Source organism: Fringilla coelebs, assembly GCF_963513975.1.
Source record: "Fringilla coelebs genome assembly, chromosome: 4".
NCBI lineage: Eukaryota > Metazoa > Chordata > Aves > Passeriformes > Fringillidae > Fringilla > Fringilla coelebs.
Genome location: NC_140032.1, coordinates 23,871,952 through 23,897,701, shown reverse-complemented (window position 1 = coordinate 23,897,701; position 25,750 = coordinate 23,871,952). Strand labels below are relative to the sequence as shown.

At 39.7% G+C, this 25,750-nt stretch overlaps 1 protein-coding gene across 7 annotated transcripts in view; it reads right to left on the bottom strand.

Annotated features, from left to right (window-relative positions):
* Positions 1–25,750, bottom strand: part of LIMCH1 (LIM and calponin homology domains 1) — a 174,107-nt gene that overhangs the window by 39,844 nt on the left and 108,513 nt on the right. The window contains exons 7-15 of one of the 7 annotated variants that reach the window (XM_084205237.1): positions 22,920–23,115; positions 18,347–18,596; positions 17,402–17,674; positions 12,696–12,983; positions 11,199–11,453; positions 7,739–7,972; positions 6,550–6,795; positions 5,353–5,388; positions 622–748 (exon numbers count right to left, since the gene is read on the bottom strand). In XM_084205237.1, the coding sequence (XP_084061363.1) occupies positions 622–748; positions 5,353–5,388; positions 6,550–6,795; positions 7,739–7,972; positions 11,199–11,453; positions 12,696–12,983; positions 17,402–17,674; positions 18,347–18,596; positions 22,920–23,115 (1,905 nt within the window). The remainder of the gene's footprint in view (positions 1–621; positions 749–5,352; positions 5,389–6,549; positions 6,796–7,738; positions 7,973–11,198; positions 11,454–12,695; positions 12,984–17,401; positions 17,675–18,346; positions 18,597–22,919; positions 23,116–25,750) is intronic. The other 6 variants (XM_084205238.1, XM_084205239.1, XM_084205240.1 and 3 more) reach the window with 6 other exon arrangements.

The following is a 25,750-nucleotide window of genomic DNA, read 5'->3' as shown; positions in this document are numbered from 1 at the left end:
ATAAATATCCCAAATTCCTTATTTAAAATCAGTCTTTAGGAATGAACAGAACTGAAACTAAAACTCCTTGTACTAACTTACCTGCAATGCTTGGACAGCTTAACAAAACATATCAAGGAAAGAAGGTTTGGAAAGGCCTTGCAAACCAAGTGGGGAATAGCTAACCTGAAGTAGTATTTGTTTGCTTGGACAAGATGGAAAACATTAACATCTTCTGTATCTATGCAAATTTATTAAAGAAAAGGTTGACCTATTTATTCCCTGTCCTACTTAGCCTTGCATTTGTCACTTTGGACATTGAATAATTAGAAAAGTTAGAGAAGTCAGCAGTTAGAAGTTGTTCTTCCATTTTTTTTTACTTAATCTCAGTTTCTTTGCATTTTTTTAAAAAACAAAATACCTGGTAAACAGGCAGAGGGACTGGAAAATCTTGTATTCTTTGATTTACAAAAAGTTATGAACTTCTATGGTTTTAGCAACAATCCACTGAGGAAAAAAAAACCCTCTCATTATTTTAAGGACTTGACAGCAAGTGCAGATTTAGCAGGTTGTCCTGGCTTTGCCTAGCTGGCTGGCCTCAGTGCCTGCCAGCACTGCAGACAATAAATGTTGTGTACTCACATCTTGCCATCTGGTCTCGTCCTCTTTCAGCTGGTTGTGTATATTCTGCAGCTTCTCATGGCGAGCTTTGCTATGAGGCTGAGCCACAGCTTCTTCTTCACATCTCATGTCAAACATACTCATACTCCTAAAAAAGGGAAAAATAACAACAGGCCCAGTCTTACTTAGAGGCTTATATTCCTTCAGCTTGTAAGAGCTGAAGCCACATGAGGGTGCTACAGCAGAATCAGACACCTGCTCTGCCACAAAGCTCCCAAAAGCAGCAGTCCCCAAGTCAGGCTTGTTAGCATCCCTATAGCTCCCACACAGTACTTCAGGCATTAGACTCCTCAACTTTCCATTTTGTTAGACAACCACAACTTTATATCTCACTAAGAAGCACTACTAACTTTACACTTCCATCAAAAGCTCTTAATAAAATCATTCTATCATTCAGAACAATTTACTTTCTGAAGATTTGTGCCCAATGGGTTTTCAAGATTGCTTTAATTAACACCACAGACAGAGTTTTCCATTTTAGGGTAAAAGATGGCTTGAGAAGTACATCAGGGACAGCATGGCCAGCTAAATGCTACTGCTACAAACTCAGAGAAGTACACTCAGTTCAAACTGCATGGTACTTTTTCCCCTCCCATTTCTTCCCCTCTCTGCCTTGAAGAAATCCAATGCTACCAGCACCAACTTATTAATACAGCTAACCTAAGGAGGAAAAGATGACATCCAGGACAAAAAAAAAAGTTTTTCTATTTATGTCTCTGACCTTTGGAGAGTTAGAGGAAAAAACGGTTAGGGTTTGACGTTATGCATCTCTTTATATTATATAAAGGTTTTCCACACAAAGATAACATGCTTACTACTCCACCTCTACTACCTATTATTAGTAAAACATGACCTCAGTTGTGCCATTCAAAGCAAAGAAAAAAAACTTAAAAGAAAGCCATGCAGTTCCACGTGAAGTGATTCCACAGCAGTCCTCAAATGGATCACCTGCAGCTTTACGTGAGCCAACGAGCCAACCAGCAGGAGAAGCACCCAATGAAGATAAAATCGTGGGCAACTGTGTCCACAGTATTCAAAGTGAATACTCACAGAAAGCTGTGCATATATTTATGAGCCAGCATTTGTATTCAGGCAAGCAAAGACAGAATGCCACTCTCAAGAAAGCACTTGAAAGGTCTGGACAGTGTATGGAAAAGGACATGCACAGATTCCATCCTGCTAAATAGGTATTTACTCAGAAATGAAGGACAGAATAAACATCCTATTGCCTTTAAGCACGAACAGTGAAGTTAACATATTACTGTGCTTCACCCCTTAAACAGAGCGCTGAGGGTTACACTAATTTGGGTTTTTCTGTGGGTAGTTTAACAGTTCCATTGTTCAGGATTGGATTGGAACACTCATAAATAACAAAACCTAAAGAGATGGCAAGTGTTGTTGTTTTTTAAAACTTAAACATCAACCATATTTGGCAGACTGGTGAGGTAGGCTGAGAGATGCATAACTCGCAATAAAGTCACTCTCATAGGGTTTATTCCAGTTTAGGAGCTTTTGAAACTCACACTAAGAAAGCCTTTAGTGCTCAGTGTTTGATACCTTGTGCCTACTGGGTCAAACTGGTTGTGCAGCTCTTCCCTTGTACTCTTTCCTCATGTGAAACGATTTTTCATTCACATGCAGTAGGAGAAAAGATAAGACCTGAAATGGTGGTTACTGGTCCTAGTAGAGCATGAGTACACACTCTCTGCCATTTGGGATGGAAGAATCTTGCCTTTCTAGAAGGAATACCTGGATTTCCTAATGTAATTCTAATGTATGCTCCCTGAATTCATGTAGGTCTCACAGGGTGCCCAAAGACAACAACAGGTTTTATAGCTATTAACAATGGAGTAAAAAAGGTCCTCTGGAAAAGGCTTTAGCCTTGGCCAGGAGTCAAACTATACACTACAACCTCAGATGCACCTCCTACTTCAGCAGTCACCTCCTGCTGCTGGGCCTTCTTTGCCATGGATAAGGAACTGGGTGGGTTCAAACTTCAGCTCTGCAGCAACATGTTGTTCCACAACAGCATCTTCCCAAGACAGCAGTCTGAAGGAGTCCCACCTCAAAGCACTGTGCTCCACTGTGACCAACATGTAGTGATCACTAAGGAGAAAAACCTCCTTTCCTGAATACATGGGCAAGGCCAACCAAAAGGTCTGCATCAACTTCTCTGTCTGACAAGATCATCCTTAGAAAAGAATCAAAGAGGCCAAAACTCTGAGCTTCTGTCCAAAGACACTTTTCACTATGAGTCCCACGTAATTTCATCTTATTTCTGTCTTGTACAGTCTCCAAATGGCTCCAGACAATCACTTACACCTCCATGAACAGAGCCAGATTTACTGCTCTCTTCAACCACATGTTGGGCCAGCAGGCACACAGCACACAGCTAGACAGGGAATGTGTAACTGGACCAAATTCAAGTTCATTAGCTTTCTGCCATTAGCACAGCTCCAGAAATTGTATACAAACTCTGTCCTGAAGCAAGAGGCCTTTCTGCTGACCAGGGTACCAGACCTGCCATTCTAAAAATCATCTGGGAAAAAAGCACTGTGCAGACCAACAGTGTATTTGGGGTGTTAGGAGTTTTAAGCTACACTGCTTTATTATCACAAATTACAGTTGTTGCTGTCAGTGATATCATGCAACAATTTCTTTTTTTTAACAGGTTTAAATAAATTTTGAATTTTAAAAAAAATCTGAAATCTGAAAGACTTCAATATTTAGATTAATTAATTTAAAAGTGAGAGATAAGGTAAAAAACCTTTTTATGAGAATATGTTAACAATCTTTATGTAAGGCATTTATATGTGGCTGCATTACCATTTTATAGTCATAATAAGACTTAAGAAACTCCAACAAAATATAAAAAGGGACAGACTGGCTCAAAATCAGACTGGTAAAGAAATACTCAGAAATCTCAGCTCACTATGAGCCTAAACTCACATTGGACTATCATGGTACCACCAGAATTCTCTCTCTTCAGGAGATGGGAATGGGCCTGGTCAGCAGCAACACACTAAGTATTGCCTTTTCTGAACCCTGAGATAGACCAGGGCTGATGACAATATCTAGTTTTCCTCTAACTAGCAAAGGGAACTTTGCCAGTCTAATAAAAGAGTCCTTAGTGTTGCTGCTGGAATAAAGAGTGTCTAGTCTAAGACTGAATTCAAGTTACAGTTTTCAATGGGGACTTGACAAACATTTAAAAAGTATTTAAAATGTCAGTTCAATTTATTTTTCCTACTTGAGAGCCAAGTTTTATTAGAGTCTTCATGAATACTTTGTCTTCATAAGGGAAAACACAGTCTTACTTTTATAAAAACTTAAAAGACAGTATATGAAAATAGTTGCTCTGTAAACTGTAGCACATCTGGAAAGGATGACAATGAGGTTTGAATATTAATTGTTTTGCCTTTTAAAACAAAATAAGAATCAGTATAGGATAAACAATATGATTTATTGACCGTTGCTACTCTCACATTAAACCACCAAGACCATTGCAATGCCTGTTTGAAGGCATCTGCATGTACCTTCTCTCATGATTACATTTAATACAGACATATACAGATGAAAAAATCAATCATAAGGCTTTCTGAAATGGCTGGAATGTCCCCATTGTTAAGTATAACACTTCTATGTTATATTGCTCTTTTTATCTCACCCCTTCATTTGACTGGACAGATTCCTGCTGCTTGAAAATGATCATGCTTACTCTGTAGTCAGAGAACAGAGGCTTTGCTTAGCATAAAGGTATTAAAGAACTCGAAAAGAACAATCAGGCCACAATTCTAAGCTTTATCATTAGAGGAAAGGATAAAAAATTGCATATAAGTCTCTGTGTATACTCATTATAAAACCCCCACAACTCTCCATACTGTTCATATTTTGGGATTTTATCTGAGACACAGACAATGCACAGGTCATGTGCATTTCTGTGAACAGAAGGACATTGATATTATTGTGTGTGTAGCTTCCAACTATTTCTCTTCTAAATAGCTAATATTTCCAAAGAGCTTTCCAAATGACATTGCATACTATTCCATATTAAAGTTTGTATGCACAAATGAACAATTAAAATTTTTGAATGTAATAAATGTCAGTTCTACTCCTTCTATGAAAAGTGATGCATCAAGGTGAAGAGCTTAAAAATTGAAATTTAGTACATTATTAAATTAAACATAACTTGGAAGGGATTGAATATAAAGTTTTAAAAAGAGAATAAAGGCTCAGCTAAAGATGTATCATCCTGGTAGTTATTCTGAAGATCACAATGATATTATTTTGCTTTGGGCTTTCTTTATTTCTTCCTGTTCTTTCTCACACTTCATTTTTCTCTTCAACGCCCAGATTCAACCCAACTCTCTTTACCTGTAGCTGACTAGAGGCAATGGAAATTCAGAAGAAATCCAAGACAAAATAAAAGAAAAAAAGAGTAAACAATACTTTAAGCAACAGATGGACATTAGTATTACACTTAGTTTCTAAGGACTTTTATATAGAAATTATTTTTAACTGCAATGTAAGCCATATTGCATTCCATTTTTCAGTGCTGTCTGAAAAATTTATTTGCCAAAACACTGCAAAATAATAATGATGCATCAACTGCATTTTAAATTAGTAGAAAGATGGGAAAGCATGCAGTGTAAGTTGTTTAAAACAGAATCTTGTGAACACAAGACAACTTACTCTGCGTCATCAGACACAGCAGTTCTGGGGCCGAATCTACAAGACCAAATATAAAATTAGATTGTGGATAAATACATTAAGTAGTAATTGCAACTGGACCCATATAATTTGTACAACTGTCACTTCTACTAGTAAAGCTGACCAAAATAGAACCATACTGTTCAGGGACTATGTATTCATCAAACAAGACTTACCTGATCATCCTGAGGTCAAACCACATGAAAACACCACCCATCCCTCCTTAAACACATACTTATGCCCCACATTATAAAAACCTGCTGAAGTATACCTAAAATGTGTATAGAAAACAGTTCTTAAAAATAGACAAAATCTTAGCATTTACATTGTGCCATACATGCAATGAATGTAATCAAAACTTAACAGTTACATTCCACAGCAGTGCTTAGTACCACTTAGTACCACTGAAATACGAAAGAGACAAATACTGTAGTCAGAAAGTGAGTCACAGGATTTCCTTTTTCCTTTTGTAGGTCTTGTTTTTGTTTTTGGGGATTTCTTTGGTGGTTTTGTTTGTTTATTTGATTTTAGTTGGTTTTGTTTATTTTTTGTTCATTTGTTTTGTTGTTGTTTTCATTTGGGCGGGGTTTTTTGGGGTTTTTTTTTTGGTTGTTTGGTGGGCTGGTTGGTTGGCTTGGAGTTTTTTATTGTTTTGTTTGCTTTTTGGTTGTTGGTTTTTTTTTTGTTAGTTAGTTAGTTTTGGTTTTCTTTCCTCAGGGTGGGGAGTATAGCTGAAAAAAGTTACCAGTAATACACAAACCAGCAGCATTCCCTACAATTGTAGTCTTCTTTAGAGCTATGCAAACCACATATATATATTTGGGATTTATCATAAAAGAGCATCATGTGCAAAAGTCAATACTACAACATTAATCATGGGAGAAATAGAATAAGCATCTCTCAATAAGTACATTTTAGCATCTCCTCTACACAAACTTTTCTTGCAATTCAACATATATACAGTAATCAAACATTCCTTTCACTTAGCTTTCAATTAAATATTTTTAAAAAATCAAAATAAAATGCATTAGACAACTATAATTCTTGTTTCTAAAATGTGTATTACTGACATACAGTGTTGTAGTCTGGATTGAAATCACACCAGGCAATGCACAATCTGAACTCTGAAGTGTGCACACAGGGGTCTGCAAGCTGCGTGATTCACACCAGAAAGCTCACGTTTGCAGATGCTCATCCTTGGATGAAAGGGTTTCCATTTTGTTTTCCTCAGGAACCTCCTGAAGCTTAGATGTTTGACCAAGGTGGACTTCACTGTTGCCATCTTCAGCCACTTGGGCAGTACTAACAATCTCATCTTGTCCTGTGGGTGGGAGACTGCCCTCCTGCCCTTGCTGCTGCTCTTGCGGTGGTTCTATTGCAGGTGTTCCAGAGCTATTAGTGTAGACTTGTGGACATTTTTCAGGCCTGAGTGAGCCAAAGGCAGTAGTGTAAAGGGATGTCTTAAGCAGTATTTCAAAAATCACACATACATAATGAAAAGCATAATTATAAGTTAACAAAAAAACAGCCCCTACAAACCCAAACAGCTGACACAGCTGCCTAAGTGAGGAAGGAACAAAACCCATAATTTTAAGAGTCAAATGCTTTTAACATTTTTTTAAGTCAGGAAATAAACTGTCCAGAACACCACTGAAAATTAAAGTATTAAGTCTTTTCAACACCAAGACACTGTTGAATCCTATGGTAGACGGCAGGTTTGTTTTCTCCTGGCTGAGATGAAAGCTAGTGTTTCATCCATGTCTGTACAGGTACATGCATATCCTTCTCCTCAAGTACTCTGAAGAGGCTGATGAGTAAGAATCTTTCCACTCTTGCTTGCATGTGGCTCAGCCACCAAATGATAACTCTGTTATCATTCATCATGAGCTTCAACACACACACAGCCTCAAACACTTGAAGAAAGGTGCTTAGAAAGACATTGAGCACTATCAGGAAGAATCTCAGGATCTAAAGGTTTCCTGTTAGGAAGTCACTGGCACTAGTTAAGCCACAGACAATCATCTAACCTACTACTTCCAGCATCTCCATTTCTAGCTGGAAGCATTTGTAATGATTACCTCATATTTAACCAGAAACCCCTACAAATGTAAATGCAAGTGTAATTGCTACACAGATCTGTTTCCACACGTTTTAGAATTTTGCATCTGGTAGAGCTCCGGTCGGAGTCTCCACATAAGTTTTGTAAAAGGGCCAGAAACCTTCAATTGTCTTCTACTGAGCAGAAAGAATTAGCAGAGAACTGAGGACAAGCACGGCTGGGCCACCAGCAAATCTTCTTGATAAAGGGATCCTGACAAACAGCCCAAGGTCTAGCTAAAAGGGATGGAGAAAACCATAACTTTCTTACCTCGTGGTTTTCTTCTCAAGTTCTGTAGCTGTGCCCTGCTTATTCTGCTGCTTTGAAAATGGCATGGGAAGGAACTGCTTAACACTGGGCCCAGGCTGTTTAAGAAAAGCTCCAGTTCTTCTGGCTAACATGTCATCTCTTTGAGGGTCTGGAAATTTCATTTTATTTTCTGTTCCATCACTCTGCAGCTGAGGGATTTCAAGCTGTTCTTGGCTCTCTTCTTGTGTGACAGTACTGCTCAGAGAGACAAGTGACACTGTTCCATGATAATGCTCACTTGTACAGCAAGTGGCTGCTCAGGCAACGTGAGGTACTGTTACTCAGAACAAAGTTGAGAATGATGAAAACTAGACAAACCAGGCATATTTAGCCACAGCACAAGGATTAAGAGGAAATACGTTGAACCCCACACTTATGTAGGTAGTTTGTTAGAAGTTGGGAATTGCATACAAATCTATGCAATGACTTATTCACTTGGGAGCTGGCATAAAAATCCAGACAAAGCACTATGGTTTGCAATAGAAATCCCCCCAAAGACTATGAAAGACTATTTTCATGCTGAACAGCAATTAACAACTGAAATACTTAAATATTATGAAAGAAAACAGGCTGTTTTATATTCACAGGATACATTCTTGTAAGTAATTTTACAAAACAAAACACATGCCATGATGATTGAGTAAAACACATCTTTAAAGCCCACGTGAAGAATGGGACGTTGCTGACTGATCCAAGCTAACACCACACACAAACCAGGCTCTGAGAGATCTGCTTCTGTCCTCTGACCTTTCTCCTTCCCGTGGAGTCATCAAATCCTTTTCACGAGCTACAGCCTCCTCTTGCTGCTGCTGCAGTGGATAAGGAGCTACTGACAGGGGAGGACAATTTGTGGGAATGGAGCTTGTGGTACGCCTTGGAAAAGTTCCCATCCTTCTAACCAACATATCATCTCTCTCAATATCTGGTAAATTCCTGTCACATTCTTCCTTAGCACTTTCTTGCTGCTTGCTCAAACTCCATGGGGTTTGTTCCTCAGAGATGACATCAGAAGCTGGTACAGAAGACGGAGTTCTCCTGCAAGAGTCATCTGTACCTGACTTGACTCCTCCCTCACTAGTGATGAGAATGAGAGGAGGGGTGAGACAGACAAAAGGTTCTCAGGTCAAATGAAAGGTAAGGAAAGGAATAATCTAACTCAGTTTGCAAATGTTCTATAAACACACACGCGTAGCTGAATGAATTGCTTACTAAAAGCATTCATTAAAAGTTCTTCCTGCAGCCACAGACTAAGTGATCAAAAATATGCTAAAGAAATATAAGATCTGTTAATGTATTAACAACCCAGACAGTTCTTCTCCCGATAAATGCCAGAAACAGAGAGCAGCAGTACACCATCTTCAAAAAGAAAGTAAATCCATTAGGTTTGAAAAAAACATTTTTTGAAGATCAGTAAGGCCAACAAGATGAATTACAAATTCCTAATGTGCTGAAAGCAGGCAGAGCAAAGCTGCTGGATGAAGCAGCAGAAAAATCACGAATGATACCTCAGCTCTGAGATACCTCAGTGACTTCACTGCCCATCAGAAATTTTGAGCAAGCGTTCGCAAGACCTGTGCGCAGCGTTTTGCACAATTCTAAATGTGTTAAGATACTCTGAAGACATCAGATGTCTTCTGACCAAGGCCGTGCGTGTAAATAGCTCCTGGGTTTATGCGGCAGTTCACTCCCATGCAGATCAGCGTCTGGCAAGAACAGGTCTCATTTACAGCTCAGTAGCACTTCCTAAACCACACCATATACCTGGACTCATTTTCTGGCTCAGATACTTCACTGCTGTATTCAGCCAACCCAAGACTGACAGCAGTGGTTAAAGGAGAGCTTTCAACACCAGAGAGACTTTCCACACCGTCTTTCTTGCTTTCCTCTTCTGTTCCACCCTTGGATGAAGCTCTGCCAATAACGAGCCTGTCCCATTTCTGTTGATCAATCTCAGTTACTGGCCCAAAATGCACAAACTTCTGCTTGGGGCTACCAGTCTTTCTGTTTGCTCTGGTTTTGCGGACAGCAAAATCATCATGGGCTACTGCTTTCACCGTGGTATCAGCTGGTGGCAGAGTGTTGCTGGAACATCCGAAATCTTCTTCACTGGTCATAATGAGGAATAAGAGAATGTCCCCAACATGAGACCCTCAGAATAAAACAAATTAAATGCTCCTAAGGTTTTGAAAGGGTTTAATTTTAAAATTCAAGGACAACGGTATAAACAGCTGTGGCATACTGAGTCCCAAATGACATATGAAATGCAAAGATACTGCAGACCCGTGGGGAAAACTTGGGGAGTACATCCATGGAAGCACTTTCTTAAGGGCAAGGAATGTAGCATATGGCCTGTTCCAAATTCAGTTCTTCGCCCTAACAAAGCCACAGTTTCCTTATCTGCTCACATATACCCAGACCCCACACTATATGTGACTGTATGGCACTAGAACACACTTTGGCATGACGGAGTTACAGTGGCATGGGAGCACTAGCAAGGGCAATTCACTTACCCTAAACCAAGCAGACTGAATCCTGATTTTAATAAATCACCTCAAAAGTAACAGAAATATTGCTAATATCTTCAGGATGAAAGATTGAGTTTTGATTTACTGGAGCTAAAATTATGTACAATAACCGCATTGTTAGAAGAATGCCAGAACAGACAGCCATCTTTAATTGCAAAATGGCATGCACCTAAACAGGAAGGCTAGAAGCTGTTATCCTTCCCTACTGGAGTCACAAATCACCTGCCTATGTTATAGACCATCTCCACAGGGAAACAGCTTAGAATAACTGCTTTACACTGGCTCCCTTTGTAGGGGTTTTGTTAACAACGAGAGCATACAAACACCATACAGTGAGGCTCCTGAGAGCCCTGCTGCAATGAGAAACAGTGGTGGTGTATTTGCACAGCACTGGAGTACAATGTTGTGCTGATGTATCAGCTCAGGCCTCAAAACAGCACAGACACATTAATGCAAAGATGCTGATCCTCAGGTAATAGTCCCAAGGTATAAAACACCCCAAGTCCTGAAGACAGCTTGATAAGGAGCAATGTAGTTGCTAGTGCATTAGCACTATTGGAAATTTGTGCTGCTCAACTTCAAGCAGCTTCAAAGCAAATTCAGCCAATGACAGAGGGACCTTCCTGATATTGTACTGAGTATCTACAAGAAAAGTGACTGTTAAACTACTATAGTGCTCCAAATGATGGACACACTTTCATTTAGCAGATAGCATATTTGTAGACAGACAGCATATCTGTACAGATTTTGGGACTCCTCCTGAAAATGGAAATAGGTAAGGACTGGTTGTCAACAAAGCATTCTTCAAGTTTAAAATCACAAGCACACACAGCAAGTTGTGGCAAACTAAACATGCTTCCCAGCCTGCCAATCCTGCCCACAAGCAGAAACCATACCTGGGCTCCCCTGACAGTTTCAATCTTTTCCAGGTCTCCAGATCTGCTTTTGTTATAGAGGCATTGACAAAAAGCACATCTTCTTGTAGCTGAGGAAGGATGCTTTGAGATTTCCGTTTGGCCAAATCATCTCTCTCATTATCAAGCTCTTTCACCTGCTGTTCCTCCTCTGACTCAGTCTTCTCATTTTGCAGAAGTGGGCTCTCTTTGCTTGTAACTGTTTGCCTTACTGATGTCATGTGCACCCGTCTTCTTCTAATTTAATGCACATTCCCGTTCAGCAAGGAAAGATATTTTGAGGAAGCAATTATAAATCAATGTCAAAAGAAGAGGTTCAGAGCTCAAGAAGATAAAACTGAATTTATAATATTAGTTTCACATTAATTTTAGGAAGTAAACATGGAATGAATCATTTGAAGTTCAAACCTCTCAGCTATGCTCCCCCACTCATGCACTACTGAGACCACTTCTTCACGTGAACTTCTATTCCCAGCTCAAGTAAGAAAAATCTTTATGTTATTATTGGATTAAGCATTTCTGCAATAAGATTTCTCTTATATAGTTACAAATATCTCATTTGAATATTATTCACACAGCAAATTCAGGTTTTGCTCTCAAACATACTACTCAATTTCTTTGATCTTAAGAGTCATGCCTCAATAGCATCGGACAATTAAAATTTGGTTAGATGCTCCTCAGATGTCCTGTCAAACTAGTCCTTAGAAAATGTTAATATAATCAAATTACCAGCAACTGAATGGCACATTTGATGTTTGAAAACTCAAAAGAGCTCTTAAATATTAGAAGAAGTTTTCTGAACATATCAGTTGTTACAGTCAGGGTACCCTGTAATGTGTATATAATGGTTTTATCTAGAATCACATCTGTTTGCCCAAATAAAACAGTTTCCTGAAAAAGATCTCTGCCTAGCAAATATTTGTGTTCAGCTACTTCTTAAAGATCTGTATCACTGACCTGAAGAAAGAAGAGATTTTCTAGGCTGAAGCCTTGTAACCCCTGATCTGTTTCCCAAACCAATGCTGCATAACACACATTAGGACCAGGTGCAACATAATTCAGTGCAGTGTAGCAGGCATATATATTCAGGGCCTAAAGACTCATCTGGTCCGTGTTTCATGCAGGGTATTAAAAGAGCATGAGATGAAAGAAATTCATCGAAAAACATGCACGGAAAGTGATCAGAAAAAGTGCTGAGATGCAAAACATATTTTCTAAGTTTATTCTCCCTCATGCTCATGACCTGTCTCGTGAGCTTAGATAACAGAAATGTCCTGTCTTTATCTTATTTACACTCACAGCCAATTAACACTTGTACTGTAACAAAAAATTGGTTTGGTTCACTTTATGATAAAGCATTTGCATTTACTTTAACCTGTAAGGTATTTTTTGTAGCCAGGACAGCTTTAGGCCTACACAGCAATATATCATGGTGACATTAAGCATTATAATTAAAAGAATAAGACCATGAATGCACACCTTGCATGTTCCTTTTTTTCCATCTGCAATGGCTTTTTAACATCTTCCGGTTTACCTTTCTCTTTACTTGTATAGGGTCCAATTAAAAAGGAGTTAAATGGAACAATGTGCTTGGGTTGATTCATTCTGGCTCTCCGGGTGGCAAAGTCATCCTTTTCTAAATCAGGAACTCTGCTGGCTGCTTCATCTTCTGAACCAGAATCCTTTCCTTGATAATGTGTCATGAAGGGGTTGTCCTTGCGAAGGATGATGTCTGGGCTTCCGCCGTCTTCACATTTTGGCTTTTTACTGACACAGAGCAAAATTAAATAAAGCTCTTGATGCACCAGGGGAGGAGAGGGCAGTGCAGCACTCACCTCCAGGTCAAAAAACCAGCACAGGTAATTAAATATGCTCCAAGCTGCTGTTAGATTGGACAAAGCCTAGCTTTGAAGTGCTGAAGTGTTCTTGAACATTTCAAACAAAGGAAGAAATGTGATGCAAATATTTGAAACCTGGCAAATGTTGTTGAGTTCTGAAATATCAGATATTTGGCATTTTTCTTAATAGGTCTATTAAAAAAAAAAAACAACCAAACAAATAAACCTATCTGAGTAACCCCTGAGGCTGTCTACCCTAGTATTCTTAACTGCTTTCTTCTCACATGCACCATGATTGATTATTTTCCTAATTAACCTTTCCTTTCCCGCAGAATAAGCCCTCTATGCCAATCCCTCTATGCCTCTGTGCCAGCTGACATACAGTAGCTGCAATGATAGCACACCAGTGATATTGGCATGCCAGAAAATATTGCCACCTGCCTTCGTCAGAAACACAACTGCTATCAACACAGCCTTGCTGTTACTGAAGATTATGACAGTAAAGACACTTTGCAGCTGGTATCCATAAAGCTTCCATTTATTTTAGCTTGTAAGAGTCAATACTCTTAGGCAAACTGAAAAGACAGATGGCAGGAGCTAGGCAACTGTCACACTTAAAAATCTAATTGTTCATATTGATATTTTAGGAAGTTGGGCAGCAAGGACTGTTCCATGCAATACTTTTGTAGGCATTTGCTCTGTCATGTAGCACACCTTGCTATACAAAGCGAAATAGATGGGATCACAAAGGATTAAATAGACTGGCATTAAGAAAGCGAATCTAAATAGCTCAGGGGTTGCTCTGAGTTTCTCTACTCTCTTAAATGTAAAGATTGCCTTTTTAAAAGCATTTAAAACATTTTAAATCCCTGCAAGCCCACTACATACACCACTTTTTACACTCTCAGCTTCCCTTTCAAAGTACTGCTCCATAAAGTTGCTGGAGAAAATTATGGGGAAGCCATAAACCATCCCTGGCAGACCAGCCTGGCTCAGGCTCAAAGGACACATGAAACTGCCTGACTTTGCCTTCTCATGCGGCAAAACACAGGATCCCCTGTTAGTGATGTGGAGAGTATGGTCTCAAATTAGCTAAAGGCAAATTTTTCCTTAGATCTCTCTGAAGGATCAAAATTTCACTTAAGGCAACAGAACAACACTGGCCAATAGCATTCCAAATGGGAACTGCTGTCCCTTTTCCTCATGAATATCTGTGTTCACAACAGCTTCAGAAACAGCTGGCTCACCAAGTGATTATTTAGTAAAAAACTGGTGAATTTTTCAGTCTCATCTCCACCAACAGTAGTGAAGCTTGAGAGCATCAAATGTAGCATTTCTGAGAGTAGTGTTTTTGGCAACAAAGAAATACTGAGTTATAGTACTCAAAAGTGTAACTATGAGTCATTGCAATAAGAAACGTATGGCTTCTAGTATGTTACTAGACTTCAGTAATCACTTTCTAGGTTGAGAATATTTTCCATTCATTTACTATTTTTTTCTTGGAATCAAAGATTAGCTGTGACATTTTGGGGTCTCCTGAAACAGTTTATGATGGTCTCAAAAGTATTTTTTAAGGTCAGTTTACCATGGTATAGATAGCAAATACTAAATAGTAGATTTAGCTGCAAATTGCTCTTGCACACCCAGCCCCAGCTGTTGCTAGAAACAGTAAATGGGTCAATGCTGGTACAGCAGGTGCTTCCAAAGTCACTTGCAGGCATTTGCACACCCTGAAGCAAGGTCTCATACAGGCTTGTGGGTCCTTATATTGCATTTCAGAACAATGGAAGGATTCTGGATCCCTATGCTCCGTCAAGGTAAGAATCCATGTTATTTTTCAACGAACGTATCATAAAAGCTTGCTCACATTTTCTCTTAAATTCTCCTCTCCATCATCTCTTTAAACACACTTAATTATTTTCTTTTTAGGGTGTCTCCATGAATATACCTTTCATATACAATTCAGTAATTAAGAGACAGATGTGCAGGCAATAAGCAAGCAAGGAGGATCACATATCAATAAAACAACATGCAACAGAGACACTTCACTCTTTTGGGAAGGGGAATTACTTTTTGGCATGCATTTGTATAGCATCTAATTCAGCTAACTAAAGGAGCTCTTTCCTAGAACATGCTACAGCAATGGAGACAGGCACTTAGACTTCAAGCAAAAAATACATTTGCATACAAGTTCAAATCTTTCCTGTTCAGGACTCAGAAAAGTCCCCTACTGAGATTAAGCTTTAGGAACAATTAGATGCCTTGTAGAACTCAAAAGTCACAGTGGGTGTCCTCCAGAGGTCATTAAGTTGAGAGGAAACAGCCTGCAAACAACTCAAAGGAACTAAAATAAAACTGACAACCTCAGGTGAAAAAACAAAAGTGAGGCTGGTATCAGAGAAAGATGAGGGACTAAGAAGGGTGAAAGAAAAAAAAATCAGAATACAGAAACAAGAGAGACTGAGAACTGCTGAATGTTGTTAGCGCATGGAAAATTGAACTTGATGCCAAGAAGAGAGATAAAATGGAGATGTTCAGAGAAGAATAATAAGACATTAAGAAATATGGTTAAATGCATCCTAAAGTGTCACTACTAAATTCTTCCCTTCTCCTCACCAACTATTCTTCTGCTTTCACAAACAAAGACTTTTCCTTACAGACTTCTGTCCTCTGTGCCTCTTCTGCTGCTTCTTCCTACAGTCTCCAGAAGCAGGCTCTTACTTTGCTACAGTGATGCTTGGGTTACAAAGCTCTGCTCTTTGACCCTTAGCTGGAAGAGAAAACTGTCATCTCCTCCTTCTCCCAGCTGCCAAATTCTGCAAGTTGTTTCCATTGAGAGCAAGGAAGAAAAATTACTTGTTATTTCTCCTCCCTTCTCTGTAAGGGCTGTAAGGACAACAGATTGTCCAAGGAAAGAACAACACATTTGTTCACGCATCCTTCCTTTGTAGACATCAAAACAGAACAAGCACAGAGTTGGAAAAGGGTCTCTCAACATAGTGAGCATCCTCCAAATGCAAACAGAGCTATTGGCTATGCACTGCACTGCTAAACACAAGCAATGACTACATTTTACTACAGATTACTACATTGCTACCATTAATGCTACAGCCTTGGACTCAGAATAGTATTGTGCTAATACCCCTCTGGTTTATGGACTCCCAATAGACTAGCACACTAAGTGAGGCTGAAGAACTAATTTATTCCAGACAGATCCTCATCATTGGTGCTGGGCTTTGTCAAAAGCAATACCCCACAACCAGACATAAACACTGGCTCAGTACAGCTTGACAACAGTGAAGAAGACCTGAGGACATGTGACAGCATATATTATGTGACTATTTCATCTGCATAATGGCACATCTGTATGTGGCTGCACACCAGCTTCACTGACCCTATGACTAAACTGTACCACATACAAGCTGCATTTCTTCCTACTACATTTCACAGCCCAGACTGTAGACCAGCAACTGATAAACTACTCACTGTTAGGATTTCACCCCACAACCCAAAACAAAATGTTTTGGACAGGAAGACATTTGGACACTTACCCTTTAGGCAAACCATTTTGATTGTTTACAAGTGCCTTATCTTCTGACATGTTAACTAAAACTCTACTTTGCAGGTCATCCCCATGAGTAGAAGAGATGGAGATGATGGAAAGGCATGGGTTGTGAATCTAGCCATCATTCAGCTCTCAAGTTAAAGAATAGGAAATATCGAAATTGAACAACATCCAAAAATAAATAACATAGGTAATAAGTGAATAACTACATATATTCTATTCTAAAGTCAGGCAAATTATGTCTGCTGAACTATGCCTCCATACTTAAACTGGTACATGTGTTAACAAGCACTGGGCTTTTATAGTTCCTGCCATTAAAAATAAATGTATCATTTACTAACACAGCTAAAAATATCAACCATCTAAAAAGTGTGGTTCAGTAAACTAAACCATCCCACCAGCAACAAGCAATGTAAATTTCTGAAACTTTTACCTAAACTAGGTATTTAATGTAGATTTCTATATATTTTTATTAAGTACAAGAAAACATTAAGTGGAAGGTGACAAGTAGTCTGTGTAGTAGTTTTCCTGGAGCCTGTTTACATTATACTGTAAGACAATAAAATTTCTCAACACAAATGCAGTTAGCATCATACAACTCTGCAATCCACAGCTGCCACATCGCAAGCTTTTTCAAACCAAGACCTTCACTAGCATTGTGAGTGCCTAGCAGACTGGGTTTTTGTTAGGAGATGTGAAATCACAGTGGATCAAGGAAGCCCACACTCCAGGCAATCCTACAATTGTGAAGCGTGCACGATTTCCCACACCGTTGGGCTAACCTGCCGTAGCGCTGGGCTGCTGACATGACCTTAATACCAGCTTGTTCCAGCCTTCTTAACTTTCTGACCTCTTCCACATCTTTCCCCTTGGGTGCTGATGTTTCTTTTGCACTACCTGAAGGTATGGAGTCTACGGAGTTTTCTTCACTTTGATTCACATCTAATTGATTTTTAAGGGAGCTTGCTTCAGGAGCCACGGAGCCCAATTTCTCCTTTTCACACAGTCCTGAGGTTTCATTCAGTTCTTCTTCTATGGTTTCAGGGTGGGGTTTGCTATTGAATTATACAAGGTAGTTTAATGTAGGCTGTGCTTAAAACATACACACTTATACGCACATTTTGCTGAAGTCAAGATGCCAAAGGATGAATTCTGATGAATAATCAGGGTAGATCATTATGCTCTTTAAAGGAGGTTGTTTCTTAGTCCAAATCAAAAGTGAAGCATTAGTTGACAAAACCAACATGCAGAGTCACACGCAGAGTCACCACAGCTATATAAACCATACTGGTGTATTAAATGCAACATACAAATAAATTTATTTTACAAAAAAAAATACAGCAAAAATATTATCTATTTTGATTAAACATATAAAACATTACTTTTAATTATCATTTGTCAGTAATTGTCTTGAGAACTGAAACAGATTGTCCAGAACAGTTTTTCCAGCCTTGGGTTTGAGTCAAACATCCCCATTACTTACATTGACCAATATCCTGTCAAACAGAAGCTATACATTGCATTGCATGGTAAATAATGACATCACAGTGATGATTTTCCACTTGTTGCTTTTCTACTACCTTCACCAATTGCTAAAAACTACTTATCAGTACCACACCAGCAAGAGATTTATTACAGCATCGTACACCTTTTTAAAAGAATGAAAACTGGGCAGGTGTTAGAGCATCACCAGTGAGGAGAGGAGGAGGTGGAGAGGCCAGTCTTACCTGAAGGGTCTGTCTCCCAGCGGGGACGTGGCTGTGCTCCAGCTCTTTCGGTACTCCTCTCGTTCAGCTTTCTTCTTCCGAAGCGGAGCAGGTACATAGAAAGTCTGATTACTCTTGTTTGGGAGGTACTGGTTAAAAGGCACAGCTGATTTAGGTTCACCATGTGAGGTCCGCCTGGCCAACATATCATCTTTTTTCACATCTGGCATCTTTCTGTGCGGCAGGTCAGTTTCCGAGTCACTTCCTCTCCCTAGTGAGGAAGGAGGAAAAAAATTCCTTTTTATTTTCACTTTCCAGTTGTTTGGGTTATTTTTAAACTATAAATCAGAGAAGACACCACCAAAAAATTACATTAGCACTGTTACCTGCATTTGCATTTTAAAAATCAGTCACTGAAGGTAGTAGCCACAACCTGTGGCTACACAGACAGTAAACTTTTTTCCATCATTCCCTGAAAAATTAATCTTCAGCCACAGGCCACATCAAAAAACTGTAGGTTAAAACTAAGCCAGACTTGTCAGATAGGGCAGAAGTTTGCCTAAAGCCCAGATGACTCCTAGTACATAAGGGCATGTCTGATCTGATTCACAGCCTTGAACCTAGACTAATAGGCACCTAACTCAAGCACAAGGAAAAAAAAAGGTTCCATGTTGTATAGCTACAGAATGGCAGGAATATGTGGATGTTCCTACACACACATTAACACAGCAATTTGAACACAGACAGCATCAGCTTCAGTCAAGACCTGAGAACAGCAGCTGCTGCTGTGAGCCAGAAGGCTGGATGGTCTCTCTCCAGTCTCACTGGTTGCCTGGTCAATCAGTCTAGCACACTGCAGAATAGACAGAGACCTGATACCCAGATGGAAAGGTGCAAGGACAGAGGCAAGTGATCTCAGGATTTAGATGTTAGATCAGTACAGCGAATAAATAAAGTGGCAGAGAAAAATCGAGAGTTTGAGAGAATAAGATACGAGGTTAGCAGAGCTGGGAAACCACTTGATTTTGTTCAAATGAACGAAACTTCCTGATATTTACAACGCATTTAAAACACTGAAACTTAGGCAAGTTTCTGACTGGAAATTCCCAAATTGTAGGAGAAACATCCTAAAGAGCATTAGTAGTGTGTGGAACTTCCCATTTTGGAAGCCTAGATTCCCTGCATCATCATGAGCCTTTTAAAATAATTCACAAAGAAGTTATGCAAATAGTTTTCTCCCAGCAGTGTAACCTTACCACGGGCCCTGGTTTGAAGAGTGAAATGGAGTGTGTTCAGCCATTTGTGCCATCAGCATTTACATATTCTCCAAGCTCTGGAGAGTTTGACTTCTCTGGTCCTTGGCACCTTTGCAGCACCTGCATCTGCAATTAGCTGTTCCCCTTTTTAGGGTGAAGGTAAGCCACTTGGGTTGTGTCCTCTTGTTAATTCAAAACACTAGTAATAACTAATTCACTTTGCTACGTACTGAACAACTAAAAATAATGAAGTCGTAAAAATCACAAGTAGTTTGTGTATAATTCAAAGTGGGGGAAGAAAAAAAGAGGTCTAAATATGCTAGGAATGTTATTTGCAAAGAACTTTTGCAGTAGATTGAGTTATTCATTATTTTCTTGGAGAGAGACGAAGAAGAGTGAAAAGGCACAGTAGGAAAAGACATGACACAATGGAAATGAATGTTAGACAGAGATCACAATGCATTTTTTTTGTCAGTAATCTTCTGCTTGAACAATTTTTGTTAAGAATTTTGGCAACTAGCCCCATAATTGGTACCCTGAACCTATGTCTAAACAAAAAGTGGAGATGCCATCACAGAATCACGGGTGTCTGAGGACAACTGAGGTTTGAAGGACCTTAGTGTCATTAGACAAAGCAGGGCACAGAGTAAGTAAAAGATAAGAAAAAGATCCCTTACTGTTATTTGCTATTCTGATTGCTTTTGACTTTGCTCTGGTGTCTATTTTTGTAACACATCAAAACTAGTCTTGAACTGGCAGACAGAAAGGATGAAATAGATAACCACAGTAGCAGAGGAATCAGAACACATTCCTCTTGTTACTGATGTGCCTACCAGCATCCCCAAGCTGAGTACTTCAAAGAAAATCAGCTTCTTTAATTATTCATATCTTACTCAAGAAATTATTTTCAGCTCAAATTTGCAAAAAAAGTACTTGAAGCTAAAGTACCAAATGGAAGATGCAGCTGTGCTCTACATTTATAACCTAAAGCTTGTTGTTCTGCATTTTCAAGTAGAAGCAGCAGCAGCTTTCACAGCTAGTAACAAGCAATTATACACTATAGACATGCAAAGATCCTTCTTAAAAGGATCTGTGCACAACTGCTGGCCAAGCAGAGCATTTGATTAACTGGCAACTCTAAAGGCAGTTCAGTCTGCAATTCTACTGTGTTTTAAATAACTGTTCTACTCTACCACTGGTTTTGTTGGTTTTTTGCTAAGGGACAGGCTCTCCATGGGACACCAGAGCAGTTCCTCAACATTGAAACTAATCACAGATGGCATTTGTGAAGGTAGTAGTACGTACTGCTTCCACCTAAACTAATCACCTTAGCATCACTTAAATAATGTCTATTCAGGCTTTTATTTCTTCTAGGAGTGGAAGGAATCATAGTTTTAGTTCACAATAATATTATGTGGTTTATAAAGCTCCACTCTGAATGGAGAAAGAACTAATGAAAGCAAAATGTTTTCCTCCGTCCAACTTTGCATATAGAATCATAGAATTGTTTAAGTTGGAAAAGACCTCTAAGATCATCGAGTCCAATACACTGTTTCTATCAAAAACTACTAACAGCTGAGTAAAACACTGGCCTGCTGGGACCACAAGAAGAGGTTCAACATAGAGGAGGTCAGCCAAGTTACACCTCACCTGCAACTGTTGGAGGAGACAGCTGTGAAATTAAGGCAGTAGTAAGCCATAAAATAGGACAAATTTGAAAGTGTTGGCTGGACAAGTCGTACATGTGCACACAGCATCTGCACGCACCCTGGTTAAAGACCAGTTTTTCAGAAAAGAAGCTTTGTGTGCTTTCATTTTATTTGTGTTTGTTACAGACTCGGGGATGCAACAAGATAGTATGTCTTAGCAAACAATCTGTGGCAAACAATCACAAAACCTTTCTAACATCTGATAATACAGCAGAAGTCGACAGGAAGCATCTACAGGACATATGTAACTGGCTGTCTGGCAGCTCCAAGTAAGCATGGACACTGGACATCCCTTGAGCACCCAGGGTCTAATTTTTGATTAGGGCATGTGAGGTGTTCCTATTTGCCAGCACCATGCTTGTCTCATTTGAGAAGGCAGAAAAGCCTTTAATATATATATAATATATATTTTGTAATGTGGAGTCTGTGCTCTGCTCAGTGTCTGAGGGGTCGTGAGGCTGTTTCAGTGAATCAGCCCCAGTAGCTAGTTCTGGATGGTCAACCAGTAACAGCCTAAACACCACAGGCTGCTCAGAGCAGCAGAGCCAATCTTAGCTCTGATTTTCCCAGGGCTCTTTCACAGTTCTACTGTGATACCATCTCTCCCTGCCAGCTTTCCAGTCTTAAGGAGTTCCCCATCACCTCAGGAAATCTTTCATGTGTCCGGTTATGATTAGCACCAGTTTCTTTCAAACTGCCAAAAGCAGTATGAACATCTGGTTCCTACCAAAAAAATCTTCCTGCCTTTCCTTTTTAAATTAAATAAACAACATTACTAAGGAGAAGTGATTCATGTGTGCAACATAACTTCATCTGATGAAGTTTGACTCATTCATCTGTTTATCAGGAATGTAACTTCACAGGAAGAGCCTCAATCATGCATCCTTTTGTCCTAAACCAGAATCCTACTCCCGACAGGTAACCTAAGTGCACGCTCCACACCTATTCATAGCAAATCCTTCTTCATCCAGCATGCTGTGTTTAAAAGCCTCTGAAAACCTCTTGGAATCAGAAAAGAAGGGCAGAGAAGCAGTAGCCATTCTGTATGCTTAGAGCTGCCTGTCCTCTCACAAATGTGTACAAAGCTCTGATGCTGTGACATATTAATTTACCCAGTTTTCTAAAGGCGATAAAAAGATATATGACATTTGATAAAGTGCTGTACATCAGCATTCAAAACTCTGCCAAGTATCAGACATTCTCAAGATATTTCTATATTTCATTTATCTGCCCTGCATTTACTTAAGCAAACATTTTATTCACTACAATCCACTATACCCTGATCCTGTAATTTTAGGTCTTGCTTCAGCCTAGTTTGTAAGTTAAAATGAGTCTGCATAACATCCTCTTACACCAAAACCCAGAAAAACACTCTTCCCGTCATAAAACTACTCTGCAATGATGTAACTCATTTCCCGATGCTGCGCTATCTTGAGACAAACTTCAGGTAAGCTGTTGGCAAAGTCATCTACACCTCAGGGAGCACAGATCAGCATTCACAGAGAAGTTCTCCCACCAGATTTGCCCGGTTCAGAGGCTGTGTGCAGCTTCTGAATGGCACATTTATTCCAGAAACGCTACTTCTATGTCACAACGTTATGCATGTGCTGCGCTGTGACTGGTACTTACCATCACTACTCCCTCTGAGCACTACATCTGGAGACGGTGTCTGCTGCGAGCGGGAGCCAAAGGAGTCCAGGCTGTCAAAGGAATCATCTCTGCCGTGGCGAGGCGGGGAGAGGGAATCACTGCGCTCAGAGTCCCAGCAGTCTATATAGCCGCTGTCACGAATGCTGCGCTTGGGGCTCTCGATGTCCTCTGTTTCCTACATGGAAAAACAGCAGGAACCTCCTCAGAAAGAAGGCACTGACCTACTCGTGAGATGCATTACACACCAAAAAACAAAGCATCTTCCCAAATATTAAAAATCTCCTCCCCAGAAAAGGGTTTCCCTGTTTTTTGCCCCTTCTTTCCTTCAAAACAAAGTGCAAGCTTGCAGTAAACTAGTTTTATGCTGTTTAAGAAGAAACTACTCTCATTAGATTAGTACAATGAACTGAGGAAAAGTTCCAATAGACCAGTTAATAAACTGATCAAAAGTGAAAGTAACCTGAAACTTGACTTGTCGTCCACAGTCCATAGCACAGCCAAAGGCACTACAATTTTAACATCGTGCCTGCATCAGGTTTAAGTTTGCTGCTTTCCAAAAGTTCCCCCCGCCCCTCCTTGCCCATCTATTGTATCTGGCCAGGACCCCAGCAGACAGCATTTGTTGTTGCTGCTTCAGCTTGGTAAAATAATAAAACAGTGTGCCCCAGCCTCCGTCTACCTTGAAGAGAAATTCCTGTTATGAAAGAGGGATGTCTTTCTCAAGCAATCAGCAATGAAAAATATGCAAAATGCTTTTCCCGATGCCTCAGAAGAATTCAGTTGTGCTCTTTACTCTTTGCCAGCTCCTGGCTCTGGGGGATATGAAAGCACTTGTAGCTGACCCACATGTTCAGAGCAGGGAGAACAATGGCTGTCTTTGACAGCCCTGTGATTATAAATTCTTTCCAGTGCAAGCAGCACATACTAAAACACTGAAACTCCAGCAGAGGGAAAGGTCAATAGAAGCCATCCTCACTCTTGCATTATAATAAATTCCTTGTTTTAGAGAGTGTCTTAATATTAATTACAATCACACAGACTGAGAAAAAACAAAAATAACTAAGTTTGTTCAGAGATAAATCTGTTTTTTTCTCCCCCGACAGTAAGTAAAGTCAGAGATGTGGGTGCCATTATCAGACTGACATTTTGTGACCCAAAGAGGCTGGAATGTGATTTTTTTTTTTCCCAGAAGCATTTGAATATTAATTCCTAATTAAGAAGCACCCCCTGCTTACCACTAGCTGAAGCACAATGGCTATATTGAGCAGAGCTCCTACTGTCCCTGACTGCTAAGGTTTTACCCATCACTAGTATTGCCAATGAGAAGATCAATCAGGAATATCACAGTATGCTATGGTGGGCTGCCTCCACAAAAAAGCATGTTTGCCAGACAAGTGATGGAGAGTGGGGAGCCCTGCAGTAATTCACCAACACTTGCCTGCCGAACAAGAGGGAGGCTTGAAGCGGGACTGAGACATCAGACCAAAAGCCCTGCAAACTTTTCAGGAAGAAGGCCTAATTAGTGCCACTCACTACTAATCTGCCAAAATACCACATTAAGGCCAGCGGCAAAGGTCACCTAAGGCCAAGCTAAACTGTGGTAATGCCATTAAGTAACCTCACAGTAAATAGAAGTGAAAATATAGTCTAAAAACAGATAAAATGCATCTAAAAAGGTGGTAAGGAATCCTATGTAATTTCCTTTCCCAATTCTGCTTAGTGAACTAAAATGCTGGTAGAAACAATAGACAACAAAAATCTGCCTCCCTGAAATCTGCATGAGTTACACACAGCCAAGAAAAAAATCTACAAATCCTATCAAAATCCCGTTTGTGACACGATCCAAAAATCTTTTAAAAAATCCAAATTCCTTAAATCCGCTCATCTCTTTATACCAATCAGCTATTCTCAATCTTTAGGCACACTTCCATTTTCCTAAATTACTGTATTTGAATGACACATAACTGCTCAGCAGCTACAGGGACTTCAACTGGGCAAAAAGCCCCATCCCGCATTCACTATCTCCCAGAGTTTGAAAACAGTCCAATTGTGAACTAATGAGTTCTGCAGAGCCTACTTTCAATGGCCTGTTTATGTTAATTTTGCATGCTGCTCACTAGGAATTAGGAGGCAGGCACCAGGACAGGATCCTAGACTTCTGTAAACATGTTCTTTACAGCCTTCCCCTTGGCAAAGACACTCTCACAACACAATGCCGTCACACAGACGGGTACTCGTCCTGCCTTGAGCAAACGTCATCTCCCAAATGCTATCAGTGGGAATGTGCTTATCTGTGGGACTGATAACACCACGGCATGACACACAACAGTGCATTAGTCTTTCATGTTATCTAATTAAAAACACAGTATGCCACAGAGCAGCGGTTAAAGTGTGACTGCCAAATACAAGATGCATTTGTCCAGGAAGTTCCACCCACTGAATAAAATCAAAAAGCCATTGACATTTTGTCATTGGGAATTTCTAGTTTTAAAGTAAAGAAGAATGAGAACTCAAATAGTTAACGAAATTAAAAACAGAACAGCATGAATAAAATTAGAAATTAATATCCCCTTCAGCATGTGAAGTAGAAAAAAGATGAGTCCAAGACAACTTACATCAGAGCTGTCTTTTGATTTGCTTATTAAAAAAGGAGGGCAGAGAGGATTTACAACAGAAAAACTAAACCACACTGAATTTATGGCCGATTTAGTTATTAAGTTCTGTGGAAAAAACGCCAGTAGAGAATGTGATAAAGTGTCTTTTCATCACTTGAGCTCAGCTATAAAGAACATCAGAGTGTTGCACAGCAT